Raw genomic sequence first — 19,404 nt, 5'->3', positions numbered from 1 at the left:
GTTTCATTCACAGGCAAAGTCTACGTTAGGTTTTTTCCTTTTTTCCTAGGTAGCTGTAAGGGCCATCAAAGCAGTAGGTAACATGTCCAAATGAGAAACTGGGAAATGCAAATAAGTTAAAGGAGGATAAAACAGAAGATCAAGTTGAAAACATTCTTAATAGTCCCGATTACAGAGTTAAAATAGTTTAAATAGGATACATCTTTATATTTTATTTTTATGGTGGTGGTAGTCTTTTCTAAGTAAGAATAAATGCTGACATAAAAAAATGTGTGACTGGGACTAGTAAAAGGAAACCTGTTCAGTGTTGCTTTAGAATAGAGATATTTTGCAGCCAAGAGCCTTCTGAACTGGAAATTTAAAAAGATTGAACACATTTATTAGTAAATTACCATAACTAAGAAACCAGTAAGGTGAAAAGGTAAGCCCCTTGAGAGATGGATGTTAATATTTGAATTCTCATTTGTATTAGGTAAGAAGTACGTACAAGGACAGGTTTTGCCTTCATAGAATTAGTTACTTGTAATTATTAATATGGACAATTAGTATGTATAGTTTAGAATGATATTTTACTGTTGCAATTTTTTTGTTAATGCACAGTTGAACTATGTTGTTGATACCTCCGCGAGCCTGTCACTGTTGTTTCTTTTTCTACTTATGTCACATGTGTAAGATTGACTAAGGATACAATATCTTGAGGCCTGCTTTGTGGTAAAGATAAGGGAAAGGCGGTTAGGACAACATGGGAATTAGTGTTATGAAAAGTACGGAACAATCATTTGATTTCATAGTGTAATGGAAACAAATCCTTTCACCTACTTGGGGAAAATGGAGCATTATTTTGGAGAATTATTATTAGTGAAATGTTTTCTTTTGGTTGAAAAAGGCCCCTGACTGGGAAGAAGGTGGCTATCTATGTGATAATGCAATGCCAAGGCATGCAAGAGACTCTTTCCTAAGTCAGTTCAGAGCGGTTTGAGTTTTGCTGTAGCAAATCCCTCTAGCTGGGAAAATTGTGAGCTTAAGCCTGTAGTTTCCAAATCTTAGGCAAATGCCCTTCCAGATAAATTTATGTGCTTCCGATGAAATTGTCATCAAAACCACTAGGGTTTCCACAAGAGGAAATTTGATTAAAAGTGCTTTGTTTAGTGTCATTAAGAGGTTGTATATTGGTGCATGGCTTGATAGCTTCAGCATTCCAATATATTTAAAATAGGTAAAATCCTGTGATCTTTCTTTGCATCATCTTGCCAGCAGCTCTGGGAGTACACCCAGTGATCTCACAGAGTGAAATGGAGACTCTCTCCCACTGTAAGTTACTGGGTTCATATGGAGGTTAACCACAGATATTTTATGAGGCCAGAAGAAATACCGAAAGAGCCAGGCTCCTATTGATAGCTTATTTAAGAATCAAGAACAGAGTAAAAATGTTTTGGTGCAGGGCTCTGACTCTCGGCATCTCCTATTTTGTCAGCAACAGTTGGGATTTTAAGTTGCTGAATCAAGCAGATAAGGAAAGCAAATAAAGACAGTCAAGAGCTGGATAAGCCAAAAATTCTTCTTCCAGCCTGATGATGCCAGAATTGTTTTTTCGATGGATCAATTTCATAGGGGAAGAACCATCAGCCCCATGTCTGCTATGGGACTGATATTGGCCTGCCAAAGTCAGTTGATTCCCAGCTAATGAAAAATGGGACTCAAGCATATATAGTGGATGTTGTTGATGTTGTTCTTAACAGTCTGCTTCAAAGAAGAGGGAAGGGCATGTCTGTGTCAGGAGATCTACCAACGTGTGTGTCGCTTGGGGATGCCTGCAGCTCCCCCATGAGTTGTGCTGCTTCAGCCGTCACACACCACAAGAACAGAGGCTGAACCAAAACATGTGTAAAACAAATGCAATGGCTATCTCTCTTCTTTCAGCTGTGTACACCAAGTACTTTGGTTTTGGGACATAGGATACTCCACTTTCTACCTGCTATGAAATACAGGTGGATTGCTGGCCCCTTTGTGCTCCAGTTCCACTGATAATCAGGGTAACTGATAAGGTTAGTACCCTGAAACTGAGCAGAAGCAGTAGAAATAAAACGCAGTCCCAAGGTAACCTTTTGCTCTGAACTATCCAGGTTGCCTCGTTCCTCACGTACCTGCTTTGCCCTCTCCCCGGTGTCAGGCCCCTCAGAGTGCCGTTGGGAGGCCATCGCCTCCCTCCCACCCTGAGTATGCAGAAGGCAGAAACACATGAAGAGATCCAGGTGTGGCTCCTATTAGCAATGAATATAAATCTTCTAAGCATTAATTTTCCTCCCCTAACCAAAAGCAGCTTATTTACCAGGGATTTTATTTGTTTCGTAGCTTAATTGGTTGATATTTCAGATGTAATCTTGTTGGCTACTTTTAAATTATTAAAGGAGAACGGCAGTGGAGGCTCTTCTGTAAAGTTCACTCTCTCTTCTTCTCCCCCTATACCACCCCTCACAGCATGTCTTTACTGAACCACAGCTGTGACCCAAACTGCGTGATCATTTTTGAAGGATACCAGCTTTTACTTCGCTCCATCCGAGAGATCCAGATTGGTGAAGAGGTAATTAACTTGTCCTCCCTTCCATCACAGACACCTGCAACAATGACATCTCCCTAAATAAATTCCAGATTGCAGGGCCACCAGCTTAATATTTTGATGATATATTGATGCCACTTTCTAGCACATAGCTATCAGGGGGAAAATGATAAATAGAATCATCTCTTCACACTGCTTGGGCCCCATAATCATTACTTCTCATAAATCACTAGCAGTCTTGATAAATTCTTGTTCCTCCTTTCTTCCTCTAGGCACTTCATTTTGTTTGTATTTGAATGTCTTTACCCTGATGGAAACACTTACAATATTTTTGAGTGGAATGCAGTGTTCACAGTCATTGCAACAATAAGCATTTGTCAGTCTGCAACCATACTGTTATAGTAAACCTTTCATTGACAAGCGAAAGTAGCAAGATGAGATTTGTTTTCTTGTCCATTTCAGTAGAAAAGATTTCAAAATATCCCTTTTAAGAGGTTTCTGATCTGATCTAAGGTATTTTCAGCTTTGTTTTTACGATAGCATGTGTGTTACTTTGAAGATAATAATTTGTGGCTAGGTAAACATTTCAAAGTAAATGTCTTTTGCAGTAATGCAATACTGAATTTACCTAGTAAGGTCTGCAAAGACAGGTGTATACATATAACTTTACACACACCAATGACCTGTGCAGTCCTTGCTGTTGGTCATTTCAAAATCATGACCTAATATAAATATGTTTCACATCTATGCTTCAAACGTTGTAGAGAGCAAGGGCATATGTATTCTAATTTAGAAGTAATATCTCTCTTCCTGCCTATGAAGTGAGTTTTTTGATGTATCTTTTCTCTAAGATAGTAGGTCATCAAAATAAGTAAATGGTAAAATATTTTTTTAAGCAAAATATTGTGGAGAACCAACAGAAATGCTTTTGCATACTTACCTTTTGCCAAGAGAAATCCTTTAGGATACAATATACTTTTGTGGAGCTATTAAATGTAGACATTTTTTGGTCTGGCATTCTTGTTCAGGCCAAATTATAGACACTTTTCTTCCATTTTATCCATATACCATAACTTTCCTCTTGGCTTCCCAATTCACCAAGATGGGTTGTTTAATTAAAATCACAGTAGATTTTAATGTCTTCCCAGGATGTGTTTTGTTGGGTTAATTACTAGAGTTCTAAATTATGAAGCTATGAATATATTTTTCTATGTAAATTTCATAAAGCAATTCTTTGTAACAAGCAGCTTTTACAGAGTGAGAGAGACCCTCAGATGGCCCTGGTGGTTCTGGAGTGAGAAGTGAATTCCATTGCAAGCATGACCACCATGCGGACTGCTATGGCTGTGAAGTTATGGCCCAAATTTTACACTTAGTGTTAGTTGTCTGTAACCCACAGAAGTCTCTAGGTTAAAATCAGTGGTGAAACAGATATGTTCTAAGTTGCAAATCATTTTGTTAGGCAATCAGGGAATAAATATAAAGCAGGGCAGCTACGATCAGTTTGTTTGCAGTGACTTTGGTGGTTGTGTGAATTACAGGTTTTAAAATAACTGCACCTTGCATGGACATACTATATTTTCTAAAAAACTTTGCTTCCAATGAGGCAGCCAAATAAACTCAGAATTTTCAAAAAAGCTCAGATTCTGGTTTATTTGTTGCAACTATTGCTTCTGAGTTTGGTACTGAAAGGAAAACTTACCTTAAGGAACATGTAAGATTATATATACACATATATATATACACACACTATGTTAAAGTAGGTGCTCTCTTGACTTATCTGAAAACAGAAGTCTCAGTCTGAGGTACATGCTTCTTTGAATAAGAGTGTGTCTAAGAAAGAAAATGGGCATAAGTGAGAAAGTAAAGATACAAAGTGAATATTAGTTTAGATCTGTTATGGGAAGAGGAAGGAAAAAAATATTACACTGATATGTACAAATGAGCAGTTTAGTATTAATTTCCACACTCAATTACTTTTCTCTTGTGCAACTGCTACTGTTTTTCATTTTGTGTTCTGCATGTTAACTTTGGTACTACTTTTTCCACTCTGCCTTACTGCTTGCCTGCAGCAGGGTGAGCTCGGTTTTCTTAATAGCCATGTATTGAATTTACACACCTACAGACATAAAACTACATTACCTGTTATGAGCTGAGTTTTTACTTATATTACTGAGGCCATGATCTGAGCTAATGGGAGAGAAAATACATGTCAGGGAGGAATCTGGTTGGATTTTCTGAGTAAATCCAGTGCTCTGAGGTGGTAAGATGAACATTGTTTTAAGTCACAGGGCAACAAGAAAACTTAAATAATTATAAGCAGTAGAAAACTTGCCTTGTCCTGTTCAAGCTTACACTAGACTTAGACAGAATGAGATCCCCTATGTAATAATAAGTAGAAAGTAAATAAGCACTAAGATTTATTAGAATTGAGAAGATAAGTAGCAAGTCGAGCTCAGATTACTAGAAGACAACTATGGCTTTACTAGCCATACAGGAGCAAACTTGATAGGGCTTCTGGACCCTTGCCAGGAAAATATCAACCACTGCAATATGATGTGTTCACTAGGCCAATGAGAAATAAAGATATTTTTGCACACTTGTAGTGCTTTCTATCAGAGGACACTGAAACAATTTACTCATGTTAAGAAGTTGTTGACGACCTGTAATCACATGGAAAACAGAGGCACAGGGAGTTGAGGCGACTGGCCATTGTCGTCATCTCACAATTATATAAAGAGGGATGCACCAGTAGACCTGATTTAAGTTGCAAATGGGAAGAAGAGATATTATTACAGCCTTATAGCTGCCTTCCAGTACTTAAAGGGGGGCTACAAGAAAGCTGTAGAGAGGGACTTTTTACAAGGGCATGTAGTGATAGGACAAGGGGCAATGGCTTTAAAGCAGTTATAATTGCACGGTTTCCCAAGTTAAAGCTCTAAGAAAACAAAATGTATTGCAGGAATAATAATAAAATACAGAGAGCTGGCAAGATGGAGAAGTATCTGGTCCTTAAATTTTGCTTCAGAAACCAAGAGTTCAGATTTATCTTTAGGTATATTATTTGGGTTTTATACTAATGTGGTTCTTTGGAATTGTATGCTCTTTGAGGGCAGAAATTTACCATTTTAAACAAAAGCACACTGCATTCCTATTGGTTTTTGCCAATGAATGTTTTAGTTGATGTTCAAAATAACAGCTTTCATTTCTATCGTTATATAGCTTATTTGTCTGATTAAATGACATTTATAATCTTTGTTAAATGTAGAATTTTTAAAGTGAAAATTTGGCTCTGTGTGGTGGATTGACCCTGGCTGGATGCCAGGTGCCCACCAAAGCCAATCTGCCACTCCCCTCCTCAGCTGCACAAGGGAGAGAAAATATATCAAACGGCTCATGGGTCAAGATAAGGAGAGAGAGAGATCACTCACCAATTACTGTCATGGGCAAAACAGACTTGACTTGGGGAAATCAGTTTAATTTATTACCAATTAAATCAGAGTAGAGTAATGAGAAATAAAACCTAAATCTTAGAACATTTTCCCCCTACCTCTCCCTTCTTCCCGGGTGCAACTTCAATCTCAATTTCCTCTACCTTCTCCCCACTAACAGTGCAGGGGGAGGGGGAAATGGGGTTGCGATCAGTTCATCATATGTTGTCTCTGACCCTTCTTCCTCCTCAGGGGAAGGACTCTTCACAGTCTTTTTCCCTTCTCCAGTGTGGGATCCCTTCCACAGGAGACAGTCCTCCATGGACTTCTCTAACATGGGTCCTTCCCGCAGTTCTTCACGAACTGCATCAATGTGGATCCCTTCCATGAGGTGCAGTCCTTCAGGAACAGATTGCTCCAATGTGGGTCCTCCACAGGGTTACAAGTCCTGCCAACATACCTGATCTAGCATGGCTTCCTCTCCTCATAGGTCCACAGGTCCTGCCAGCAGCCTGCTCCAGCAAAGGCTTCCCATGGGGTCACTGCCTCCTTCAGGCACATCCACCTGCTCCAGCATTGGGTCCTCCCTTGGCTGCAGGTGGATCTCTGCTCCACCATTAACCTCCATGGTCTGCTGGGGAACAGCCTGCCTCACCACGGTCTTCACCATGGGCTGCAGGGGAATCTCTGCTCCGATGCCTGGAGCACCTCCTCCCCTTTCTTCTTCACTGACCTTGCTGTCTGCAGAGTTGTCTCTCTCACATATTCTAACTCCTCTCTCCAGCTGCTCTTGCTGCTGTTGTGCAGGTGTTTTTCCCCCTTCTTAAATATATCATCCCAGATGTGCTATCACAATCGCTGAATGGCTCGGCCTTAGCCAGTGGCAGGTCCATCTTGGAGCTGGCTGGCATTGGCTCCTTCAGACATGGGGGAAGCTTCTAGCAGCTTCTCATGGAAGCCATCCCTATAGGCCCCTCCGCTACCAAAGCCTTGCCAAATAAACGTTCTGATAGGAAACTTCTTTCAAGCTTGGTAGCCTTTCTTTTTGTCTTCCCCATCATTGCTCTGACACTTATCATTGATATAAGGCAGTATGAATCTATGCTAATTCCCCAGATTCTAGTGCTTGACCATCTGGTAATCATCACCACTAAATTTAAGGGTTTTCTGTCCTGCAGCTGACATAAAGGGAATGAAACGGATAGGGAGCAGAGGAGAGGACAAAAGAAGTGAAAGGAAAACAGGGCTTGGGAGCAACTATTGGTCTGCATGCATAGACTAGGGGTCAAGGTGGCTAAAAAGGATCTCCTAACACTCTGTAGACTCTACTCTGTACCAAGTTTTTGAGCATAATTGAATCTAATAGTAGAAAGAAATAATAGATTTTTGTGGGGATTTTATTCCATATGTCCCTGCTTAAAAGACTACAGGATTTCTGAAACTTGCTTTCAGCAGCTCAAAACTAATTATAACGCCTTTTTGTTCCTCAAGATAATGTTAGTTGTAGTGCTGACTATCACAGCTATTGCAACTTTAGGTGGTGTTACTTTGACTATATACAAAGATTTCATTTTCTTACACTTTTTCCTTTGTGAAAATGAAATTTAAGCATTGTAAAAAAAAAAAGTAAGATATGGAGAATGATTAGAAGAAAACAAAAATTATTCACCTAGAGATCACTAGGGCTCCTTCAGTGATAAGGTAGCCCATCAGCTAATTTACTTTCTCAAAAAGACAAGCAGCGTGCTCTGAAGAGGTTTTCATTATTTCCGTACCCTTAAGTAATCACTTTAAACAGCATTTAAAAAAAAACAGCCTGATGTTTTGTAGGCAGACATGAGCTCATTTTGTCTATTCTCCGATCAGAAGTTGTATTGCTGTGGTTAGCTTAGTGCATAGCTCAAATCAATGAGTCCTGTTGAGAGAAAGGATGAATTAGCTGAGGTCCAGTTCTGTTCCAAACTGGATGCATGACTTCTCATCATCTTCAGTTAGAGCAAATTTGTATCTTTCTGCAGAAAGTCATATAACAGACCATACTCTTACAGAGCAACTAATTTTTCAAGTTAATACTAAATAAAAATCATAATTTCAGATGGCCAGCAATGAAATCTATCTTCATGGTAGATTTCAACAACAATATGCAATATTTCTGTTTTTGTAATTCCATGAGGAGAGTGTTTATATCTGTGTATGTTTGACATGCTACATTTTGTTCATTACATTTTTTAAAACCGAATTTTTCCTTGAGTTAGAAGGCTTTTTGATCATATATGCCAAAACAGAAAAAGCACAGATTGTTCACCACTTATATAACTCTGTCTCAGGAACAGATTTTTGTACACAACCCTCCCTAAGACCCTGAGACACACAATTGCAAAAAAAAAAAAAGAGAACTCACTTTTTTCCCCTGCCATTTGCATTAAAATAATTGATTTTAAATTTCTACAGAATCCTTTGTCTATAAATTTTGTAGGCTGTTACAAAAAACATAAATTAAGTCCTCTGCAGCATGACAGTACTGGAAAATTGTGTCCACCTCATTTGGCAGATGAGGAACGTGAGAAACTAACCACCATACCCACGGTTAAAGAATTTCTGTGTCAGAGCAAGAAGCAGGGCTCAGACAGTGCTGCATTTCTAAGGAGAAAGTCTTGAGAGTCAATAAGTCTCACGGCTGTTAAATAATTCCCTGCCTTCATAAATGTTATTTAATATATATTCTCCAGTTCAGGGGAAAAGATTTACTGCATTCTTTATAAGCGATGCAATAAAGAGGCAAGCTTTGGTCAGTTGAAGTAATGTTTTAATTAATACCATACATCCCACATGCAAATACCATTAAGACAACCTTTGATAAATGGACGTATTTCCTAAATATGTACAAGTTAAATGAGCCTTGCTTCTAATGATGGGATCTAAAATTAAAACAAGTGTAGGAGAGAGACTTGAATACAGAATTTTTATGTTTAAACAATTAAATGATTAGTATAGACTTAGTCACCATTAGGTTGGTCATGTTTCTAAATATTCTAATTGCATTTTCCCACTCAGTCCGCCAGCTACAAACATTTTTTCACTTATGGATTTCTGCTAGCAGGACTGGGAATTTGGACTTAGGCCTCTGACAGCCAGAGAAACCCTAAGTTGTTAAAACGCTAAAAGGAGGTGTCAACGTGACAAAGTTTTTGTCCTCCTCCTTCTGCCCTATCATATGCCCTAATCTAGAGCAGGTTGTTACGTGTCTGTTCATATTCGCAACTATTTGATAACCTCTGAAAAAGAAATTACTAGTTTCAAACTTGTTCCTACTTACAACATTTCTGCAACATGAATGCAGAGGGGAGGAAAAAAAAAAAAAGAAAAAAAAAAAGGAGCCAAAAATGAAAAGAGAGGACTGTAGTCTGAAGATAGATAAAGCATGTTTGATGTTGGCTGTGGGTTTGTTTTGCAGTGTGAGAGCTGAGCTCTGCCTAACAATGGGTTCAACAGTAATGATATGGTTTAAACCATTGTCTTATGTATTTTGGCAACAATAGACTAATCTCACATGAATGATTTTTCCCAGAAGATTCCCACTGTCTTGTACTGTACCTGAACTTGATTAAATCCCCTTTCCTGCTGGATGCTACCTGAACCTAAAGCACAGTAGGACATGGGTCAGAACCAGTGATGTTTGTGCAGAGGGTAAGAGAAAGGGAATGAGCCAGTATGCAGAATGATTCTGACAGAAAACACTTGTGAGTTGCAAGGAGATGTGAAGATCAGAGGCTTGTGATGGGAGAGGGAAAGCGGGCTTGGAATGGCTGAAGGATGAGGTTAGGAGTACAGCTTGACTGGAAACTGCTTAACAGGAAGGTAGACAGATCTTTCTTACCACACCAGAGAGGATGCAGAGTAGGACCAGCTGGGGAAACAAATGAGGACAAAGTTGGTGGGGTCAGAGAAGATGGTTGAGAAACCAGAATAGGGCAACAAGGACTGTTAACTTTGGAGAGCAAGAATGTTAGTGATCAAATACAGGCAAAAGGTGTAAGATGAGGTATGCAGGGGAGGCAGAAGGGCAGATCTGGGACTGGCAGGATGATGAAATTGACCCATTGTACCAAGAATGGTTATGTAAGGAGCTAGAACTGAGGGCTGGAAACCAGGTTTAGATAACCAGGTGTGGAGAATAAGACTGGAAAATGATACTCATGTCCAGGAGCAGAGAAGAGAGAGAATGAGAAGAGAGGCAGATTGGAGAGAATGGGGCAGAAGAGACCAAGCCTGGGAGGAAAGAGTGGAAAAGAAATAGACAAAACTACTTCCATCCATTCACCACAGAAAGCTCAGAAGGAAGCTTACAGCTTCTGTGTAAATGTAGTACAGACCCTTCTGCTGTAAACCAACAGTGGTGAAACTACTCTCTCATCTCAGACAAGCACAAGCTGGGACAGAACATTATATGGAACGCACAACCTAACAAAGTTATCATACTTTCTAACTTTTGATTATACGTGGAACTTATATTTGTCTCCTTCATGAATTATACTATTAATCTTCAATTATGAGACCATATATTTTTTTCCACAGGCTTTCCGCTTGTGGTCATATTAAATGCTTGACTTCGCCATCTCAATAATCTTCTTTTAATACAATCCTCCTTCAATATGTAATCAAATTACACTGTAATAATAAATGAAAAAATGCAAGCATTGTTTTAGTTGCTTGATAATTGCTCGTTTAATTAGAATGCTCGCTAATTTGCAAAGTGCAGGTTCTCACAATGGATTTTATAGTCATTACAACAAATTGGTCAGGTTTTCCTGTAATTTCTTTGAGTGGACTCTCATGATTTAACTGAGAACCATGTGAAAAATCTCTCAATTAGTTGAAGTGTCTAGGCTCAGGATGAAATAATGTGCCCTGACTTTTTAGCTCTGATCTCTCTGGAGTGTTTCAAACTGTATTGGGCGTATACGTAATCACTCGATAGCTTGTATGACTGAAGGGTGGTCTGAGCTGGGCTGTTATTTTGTTATATTCTGTCCCTTATCATAGTTTGTTCCTGGGCGGCACTTTAAACGTTTGAAGAACACTACAAATGGTTAGCCATGTAAAATTTCTTCTGGCAGGCGTCAAAGTGAACAAACTAAAGAGTTTTCTGTCTGTAGTTTGTTGAACTACAGTACACTGTAGTTCACTGTAGTACACTGTAGTTCACAGTTTCTCATGCTGTACACTTTGTATAGCATGAGAAACTGAAAATGGCACAAATGTAAGCATTTTCTTTTATCATTTTGATAAATGTTCTTGTCAATAGTTTCAACAACTTTGACAGCAATGCTCTTGTGCTTCCTTGGTCAAAGGAAACATCACAGACATACTCAAGAGGGGTATGACATAAGAGGAGCTTTCCTCAGGCTCAAGTATTTATTTGCAGGAAAGTAGGCGCTTCCATGAGACAAAATTTTTGGAGATAGTTGGATGTTGTATAACACCAGTGCTAAATGCACACTTACACTTTTTTTACAGGGAATTCAGACACTGAGCTTCCTTTTTCCTTTCCTCTCTCTCTCTCTCTCTCTCCCCCTCCCCCTTCCTTCCCCAAATTAGGATGAAAAGCTGAAATAGTGATGATTTTTGGGGGGATTAATAATTTCAAACAATATTGGTCTCAAAATGTGGGAAAGTGTTCTATGGAAATTATTTTTAGCCTTTTTTCCTCCTTTGTAAAAGTTGCCAATTTCTTCTAGGAAATCATCTGTTAAGGTAAAATTTAATTTTATGCTGGAAAAATGTTGTATCCAAAAATGTTACCTTAGCTATATGTACACTGAATATGGAATTTTTGTAAAAGATACCAACTCTAGTTTTGTATGTACTGCACACAGCTCACCATCAGCTATATTGAATCACTGATGCCCACCAGCGAACGCCAAAAGCAACTGATGCGCCAGTATTGCTTTGAATGTGACTGTCTTCTCTGCCAGAATCCAGAAAAGGTAGGTTGAATGAAGAAATTCCTTGCCAATGAAATGCAATTTTCCAAGGTCTGTCAGCAGCTTACCTTCCTTTATGAAATACTTACCTTTTGCTGCTTGGCCAGATGCCAGAATAGAGAAGAAGATGACCTCTGCCCTCTGTGCTGTTTATGTCGCTATGAAAGACAACCGTGAAGGAAAGAAAAGCAGGAATTATTGACAACATGATAAGAAGAATTTCTTGCTAAAACATGCATTGTTCATAAAGCTAGGAAACACTTTTGGTTCCAAGATGTGGTTCTGAGATTCGAAGACCTCTGAACATTAGAGTTAACATGACTTCAAGCTGAAAGGAAAGGATTTTTTTTTTCTGTTCATAAGAAATAATCTTGGAGATTTGACTGAAGCCACCTGTCTGATGCTACAGAAAGACTGTGCCTATCCTTATAATAATGTTAGATTAATTCTGACAAACACCTACATCAATAATTTACAAGAACTACCAAATACATTCAGCAGTTGTTAGAGAGAATAGTGAACCTCCTTGAATGACTGTTTGTAGCTCTTATGCTCTCTTTTATACGTTCTTGAAGTAGCAGGTCAGTAGCAGTAGTAGATGAAATTTCATTCAGTGTGACCTTTTACTAGGGTTCAGCCTAGCATGTTTTAGATATCTTCTGGGTTGCTTCATATTTGTACAGCCTGGCCAGAATAGTTTTGGCCCGAAGCCTGACTAGAGATCAAATGGAAGTTTATGCACTTTGTCTCTCTAGTTATATGTACACTTGGTCTTATTTTCACAAATACCTGGTTTGTGTGTCATGTGCCATTGGTAAATGTGATCAGAGATTGTAAGAAAGGTATAGATGAAAATGTGATTCCAAGGAGCATTATATGATTCATGAAATAATTGCTGTACAGAAAAAAAACCACAAAAAAAACCCCAAACAAACAACAAACAAAAAACAAACCCAAAGAAAGTTTAAACTCTATGTTGGGTAGGACAGTTGTGTGAGTGTGTAGCTTTGTTCAAGCCAAGGTACATCCATTGAGTACATAATGTATCCTTTGATTCATCAGTAGGCAGTTAAAAAAAGAGAACACAGAAAAATTTCAGGCTTACGACATAATGCCAAATTACTTCCTGTCCATGTGCAAAAGTTGCTGGCGTTCTGTGCCTGGTAGAGATCGTTGCAATGCTATTCAGAGGCAGTGAAGGGAAGGGAAGCGAAGCGAAGACCTCTTTTTGTATTTTCTTTCAAAGATGCTCAGTCAAGTGCCATGAAATCTTCGATTAGTTTTGAGGAATGGCATCCCCACAGATGCAGTGACAATTAAGAAAAATAAGCAGACAAAAAGTCTTTAGAGATCGCTTAACAGTTTGTGAAAGGGTAGATAAGTGGTGTAAGGACCATTCAGCATGTGGAATGTTATAAGAAAAAAGATCCACAAGCTGGAGTATGCTTCACTCTAAGAGTCAACATCCAACATAAAAAAAATTGTAGTGAAATTATATGTGTATATATTGATGAAAACAATAGTCTTATACATAGGTTAGAATTAATTAATGATATTTTTTCCGCTTTTAAATTTTTAACTGTGGTTTGAGTTAATCTTCTGCAGATCTTTTTTGTCCATTGGCAAAATTCCCTGCGGGAATGATGTTGCAAAATATTTGGAAAGCTCTTTGTGACTGCATTCTGAAATTCTGTAGTTTTCTCACTGTTACCATGTAAACAGATTTGTGAACGGCTAGGAACCTCATGTCAACTTTGTCTGTTGCTGTCAATGAAGAAGATATCTCTATACTCAGCTTCAATCTAGGATGATTAGATATAATCTGTAGCAGTCCTTGTAGTATTGCATTTCATTTCTCTGTGACAGAGATTTTATAAATACAACTGTTTACATGACTAACTTGGAAACGTAGATTTTTTTTTTTTTCGCCATTGATCTCAGTCATTGTTGGTGAGCTGAGAGGTGTGTAACTGCGGCTACAGTGGGAGATAATATTTTCAAAAATTCTGGTTTTCTAAATTATGTAATGGCTGGATTTAGAAGCTTAAAAGTCGTCAGTTGGCAAAATTATTCAATAATATCCCTGCTGAAGACATCTTAGAAAATTTTTAAAAGGCAAATTCTTTGTCAACAGATTAGGCAACGGCTGCAACTTTAGGTCATGAAGGGTGACAGATTCAACATTGTGTTTCAATAAATATAATCAGCTAAGAGTAAATTCCCATATTAAAACATTGCTTTGCAAATTCAATGGCTTAGTCAATAGCAATCCATCTAATAAATCTTTGTTATAGGTAAAAATGCAAATTCTGGTTTGGCTAAGGAACACTTTATGCCTTCAAGTATGTTCTTGGGTGTTGGAGATTTTTTCAGTTGTAGTCATCTCATCAAAAAACCTAGAATCCCTTTTCTAACTAGCACTTACAGAGATTGTAGCTTCTTGTTACTCCCAAGTTCCAGTCTTGCTGAGTGTGCCTGCCAGCTGCTGAGCACATACTAGGGACCAGTGAAAAGAGAAGAATTACTCCTGAGATGCATGCATCAATTTACAGTAAAACTGTAAGTCACGTAATTTCCATTGTAGCTTTTATTCTACGTCTTTTGTAATGTTTTAAAAATGATCCTGAGAATCCTATGGGAAGTATACATTAAAGTTTATATGAACGGCGTATAAACCTTATATGTATTAGTACTTAGTTACATGTGTGGATATTTATTCATATTTATAAAAATACTTTGCAAGTTTCTTATCAATTAAATTCCTGTCTCCTCCTATATTTTCTAAAGGTTTGTTCATTTAGTCTTATGTGCTCTAGTGAAGAAGGAAGATGGTGTCAAGTTTCTGTTCTCTAGTTAGTTACTGACTTCATAAGTGACCTTGGGTAATTCATTTTATTCAAAAGCAACCTTTGTGCTTTCTAAGACCCTGCCCTTATTTTTCATAATTAGTGAGAAGCTACCGTTTCAACTGGAGCTGAACAGATTTTTTGACTAGAAACAAGACCAGTCTGTCTAAATCGGGGACCATTTTTGTGCATGTTCTGTGAAATTCTGTTTTCTTCAGTTTCTCCAGATGCAGCATGAAGATGGCAATTTGTAATTCTGCTGAGTATTCTGATGTCCAAAGGAAAATAAAGAAAGGTGCTGCATTTTCTAAGGTCTTTTAGCTTTAAGTGCTGGGTTTGTTTTAATGAGAATAATTGCTTGAAGTGAATGGTTTAAGGTTTAGCTGTGTGCTTTATGCAGTTTCCATTGCCATGTGGTATCTTAGTGCTGTAAAAAAAAATAAATAAAAAGTCATATTTAACCTCAGAGACATCTACATGAGTAAATAACAAATTTAGCCTACAAGATGCTACTAATTTCTCCTAACTTTAGTTAGCCATCTAGTCTAAGCTGGTTTTTAGCCTCCCTCCGCACCCAAAGAGAAGATAAGCAGCTCATTCATACTGTCTTGCAGTAGAAATCTATGAAAACTGGAATGAATATAAGAGGTAAAAGGAATTCCTTCAAGTAAATGCCCACACTTTAGACAGGTAAAATTGGGTGAGATTAATTATGCTGCTCCATATAAACACAAAATCAATGATCGCATGATTACGTTTCTGTGCTGACATGAACAGCAGAGTGCAATTGCAACTGTGTAGGTTTCAGCACATTAACATCCAGATTGTTGGTAAAATCTGTTTATGCAGATCACTTCAAGCATTTGTCTCTGGCTCCTACTGAAGACAAGTATGTCTTACAGCCAATGTCACTGCTTCTTCACTACTATTTGTGCTAAAATTGATTAAACGTGGATAGTGGTTATGTCATACTATAATCACACAGTTTAGCAATGTATGCAAACAAGAGTAGTGTGTCAAAGTGCTCTTTTGCCATTCTAGGTAACATGATTCCATGAGGTCTTTTTCTAATATTTCAGTTCTCTGAGGAACTATGATTGAAGAGGCAACTGATTGATGAAGAAATATTCTTTATTTCTTATTTATGTAATATTTCATGTCATAACTATATAAAACAGCAAAATTCACTCTGACAACAGCAATGATTTTAAAATTCACAGTCACTTGGTCTTTTTAGCTACATGTCAACTTCATACAGCATAAGAATCTTCTCTAACCACTCTCTAAGTGTATACAGTTTGCTTGCACAATTTTCTAGGTCTGAACCTGTAATATGGCAAAGACTGGACCTTCAGGTATACTTATGCTGCACTCCAACCACAGGGACCCTGTTGAAGTTGAGCATCAGCTTCAGCTAATGCACACTGGCACACTCAGTGTGAGCAGATGCAACCCTAGACCAAATGAAGAGGTTCATGGCTGCGCAGTCACAATTGCATTGCATATTGTGAAAGAAAGTGTTCCTCACTGGTCATTGATGATGAAAGGACTTCAAAGAGAATCTCTGCTTGCTATACAGTAGTAGGGTTTTTTTTCTGCCTCTCCAGCTGTGAGCACAGCCATGAAATAATCCAGGTGCATAGATGTCATCCAAGGATGAGAATATATGGAGGCAGACAGTGACAACTAGCTGGACCTCTAGATCTCAAATAATTTTTGGTGCCTGAGCCTCAATGTCAGCTGCATTTTGATTCTAAGAGATCACACTATAATGCTGACCAGTCTCTTTTAGCAACTTGTCAAGCAGCCTGGCTGATGATTTGACAAGGGAAGATTAAGGTGAATGTTTTTGCACTACAGTTACTGCCAAATTAAATGGCACTAGCTACAAATCTAAACAATGTTTTTAACTGATTTTGGCCCAAGTTGAAAAAAAAAAAAAACAAAACAGTAACTAAAAGAAGGCAAAACCCATGTCTTTCTAAATGTCACTCATAGAATACTTCCTGTCTGTCAGTTGCTACTGTAATGTCTTCAGTTCATTGTATCTCTGACAGCTTTATACATTTTTACTTGCTCCATTTTAAGATCAGCCTCCACTGTAATTCAGAAATGTGTGCCTTCCTAAAAGCTGAACTCTTGGCAATGTATTACTATTCCATATTGTCACTGCTATGCCGGGGACGGAGAGAAGAACGACACAGAATTCAGGTGCAGGAGAAAATACCAACGGCAACAGCAGGAGCAGCAGCAGCAGCAGCAGCCGTTTATTAATTACAAATCTGTATATATATATATAACATGGTTCACAAGGATGGCCAAGGCAATTGGTCGCTTGACCATCCACCTCCCAGAGTGATTGGCTAAATGCTACAACACCCATTTCAAAACAACTTTCCCAGTGTGCCATAAACAAGACTGCATAACAAGCTACAAGTGCAAGATAAAGTCTTAGTTTACAAAAACCTCAAACTGTTTCTCAGCTAGCCTGCATGGGAAAAAGAACTTTCACAGGATGCTGCAGTAGCTGGAAAATTTCTGCTTCTAGCCTTTTAGTATCTACACCATATATCATTAATATCTTTATCAATGATCTGGACAAGCGGATCGAATGCACCCTCAGTGAGTTTACAGAGAACACCAAGTTGGGCAGGAGCATTGATCTGCTTGAGAGTAGAAAGGCTCCACAGAGGGATCTGGACAGGCTGGACCAATGGGCCAAGGCCAATCATATGAGGCTCAACAAGACTGAGTGTCAGGTCCTGCACTTGGGTCACAACCCCATGCAGCACTACAGGCTTGGGGAAGGGGGACTGGAAAGCTGCCCAGTGGAAAAGGACCTGGGAGTATTGGTCGAGAGCTGGCTGAATACGAGCTGACAGTGTTCCCAGGTTGTCAAGAAGGCCAATAGTGTCATGGCTTGTATCAGAAATAGTGTGGCCAGCAGAAGGAGGGAAGTGATTGTCCCCCCGTGCTCAGCATTGGTGAAGCCCCATCTTAAATACTGTGTTCAGTTTTGTGGCCCTCACTACAAGAAAGACATTGAGGTGCTGGAGCATGTTCAAAGAAGGGCAATGAAGCTGGGAGCACAAGATTTACGAGGAGTGGCTGAGGGAACAGGGGTTGTTTAGTCTGGACTAAAGGAGACTGAAGAGAGACCTTATCGCTCTCTACAACTACCTGAAAGGAGATTGTAGTGAGGTGGGTGTTGGTCTCTTCTCCCAGGTAACAAGTGATAGGACAAGAGGAAACAGCCTCAAGTTGCACCAGGGAGATTTAGATTGGATCTTAGGAGAAATTTGTTCCTTGGAAGGGTTGTCAAGCATTGGAACAGGCTGCCCAGGGAAATGGTGAAGTCACCATCCCTGGAGGTATTGAAAAGATATGTAGATGTGGTTCTTAGGGTTTAGTGGTGGACTTGGCAATGTTAGGTTAATGGTTGGACGCGATCATCTTTCCAAACTAAATGATGCCATGATTCTACGATTCCAGCACATAAAAGCCCCTTACATTAATTACAATTAAAGATGAGATTAAATTGATGACAAACATTTTAAATGGAGAACAGTTTTTTCCACAGTTATGAGCCAGAGTATTGTTCGTGTTCTACATTTTCAGCCAAGGATTTTAGGGAGATTTGTGCGTATAGAATCACTTTGTTATGAATTGTATTTCTCCTTTGGAGCCAGGATTTAATATTTTAGTCTGGCTTTGTTTTTGGAAGGCTTTTATTTATTACAAGGTCAAAAGCGATGGTTTGAATCTGAATCATTTTTATATTTGGCCAGTATTTGATAGTTGCCAAAGCTAATAATAACATAATGCCAGCAAGTATGTTATTCCTTTAATCAGTTTATTGCTTTACTTAGTACTTACTTATAGTGCATCCTGAGTTTTGGTAGAGAGCATCACAAGTCCGGTTTCCAACTCAAGGACTCTCAAAATTAGGTCACCTGAACAGCAGCCAAACCATCTACATAAAAATGTTACCTCTGATTCTTTAGCTGGTATTGCACTTCCATACATCCACCAACTCTTTTGTAAAAAAAAAACCCAGAGTGAGTTCCTGAACCTACTAGAAGTTGAGACATTCTTTTCCTATCCTAGGAAACAACACAACTAGTTTAGGAATTTCATCAAATGTAAATGGTCCTCTATGTAAGTTGCTCAAACTTGTTGCTAGAGCATATGTCCACGGTTGATTTGCATCAATGAGGTTTCTGAGAGATGCTTGAATATGGCCAAAGATAGAATTTACACAAAATTTTCACCTTTGATCTTCATGTTTGGTGTCAGCAATACCATTGAAGAACATGTACTTAATCACAGAGGCATTGTTGCATGAGAAATATTATTATTGACAGTTGTTTTAAATTAGTATGTAAAGGCTTCATGTGAGATCACTGTGCTGGTATTAGTGCAAAAACATCACCCCTCCCTCAGGGAGTATATATTTAGGACACAGGAAATACAAAATTATATGTTAAGAAGTGCCTTTTTAAATTGCTGAATTATCAAGTTCCAGAAGTTTGTGTCCCAGTTTCCCCAATATTTATTTATTTTCAGGCATTTACGTTCTCACTAAG

The 19,404-nt window shown here is 38.6% G+C and overlaps 1 protein-coding gene across 1 annotated transcript in view; it reads left to right on the top strand.

The window, feature by feature from the left end:
• The window catches only part of SMYD3 (SET and MYND domain containing 3), a 439,291-nt gene that overhangs the window by 349,906 nt on the left and 69,981 nt on the right, over positions 1–19,404 (top strand). Inside the window, exons 7-8 of the mRNA XM_086627978.1 lie at positions 2,479–2,581; positions 11,865–11,975. Of these exons, the coding sequence (XP_086484104.1) occupies positions 2,479–2,581; positions 11,865–11,975 (214 nt within the window). The remainder of the gene's footprint in view (positions 1–2,478; positions 2,582–11,864; positions 11,976–19,404) is intronic.

The sequence above is a fragment of the Tauraco erythrolophus genome, chromosome 2 (genome assembly GCF_009769465.1).
Source record: "Tauraco erythrolophus isolate bTauEry1 chromosome 2, bTauEry1.pri, whole genome shotgun sequence".
Lineage (NCBI taxonomy): Eukaryota > Metazoa > Chordata > Aves > Musophagiformes > Musophagidae > Tauraco > Tauraco erythrolophus.
The sequence above is the reverse complement of the archived record's forward strand: the minus strand, read 5'-3'. Positions and strand labels throughout refer to the sequence as shown.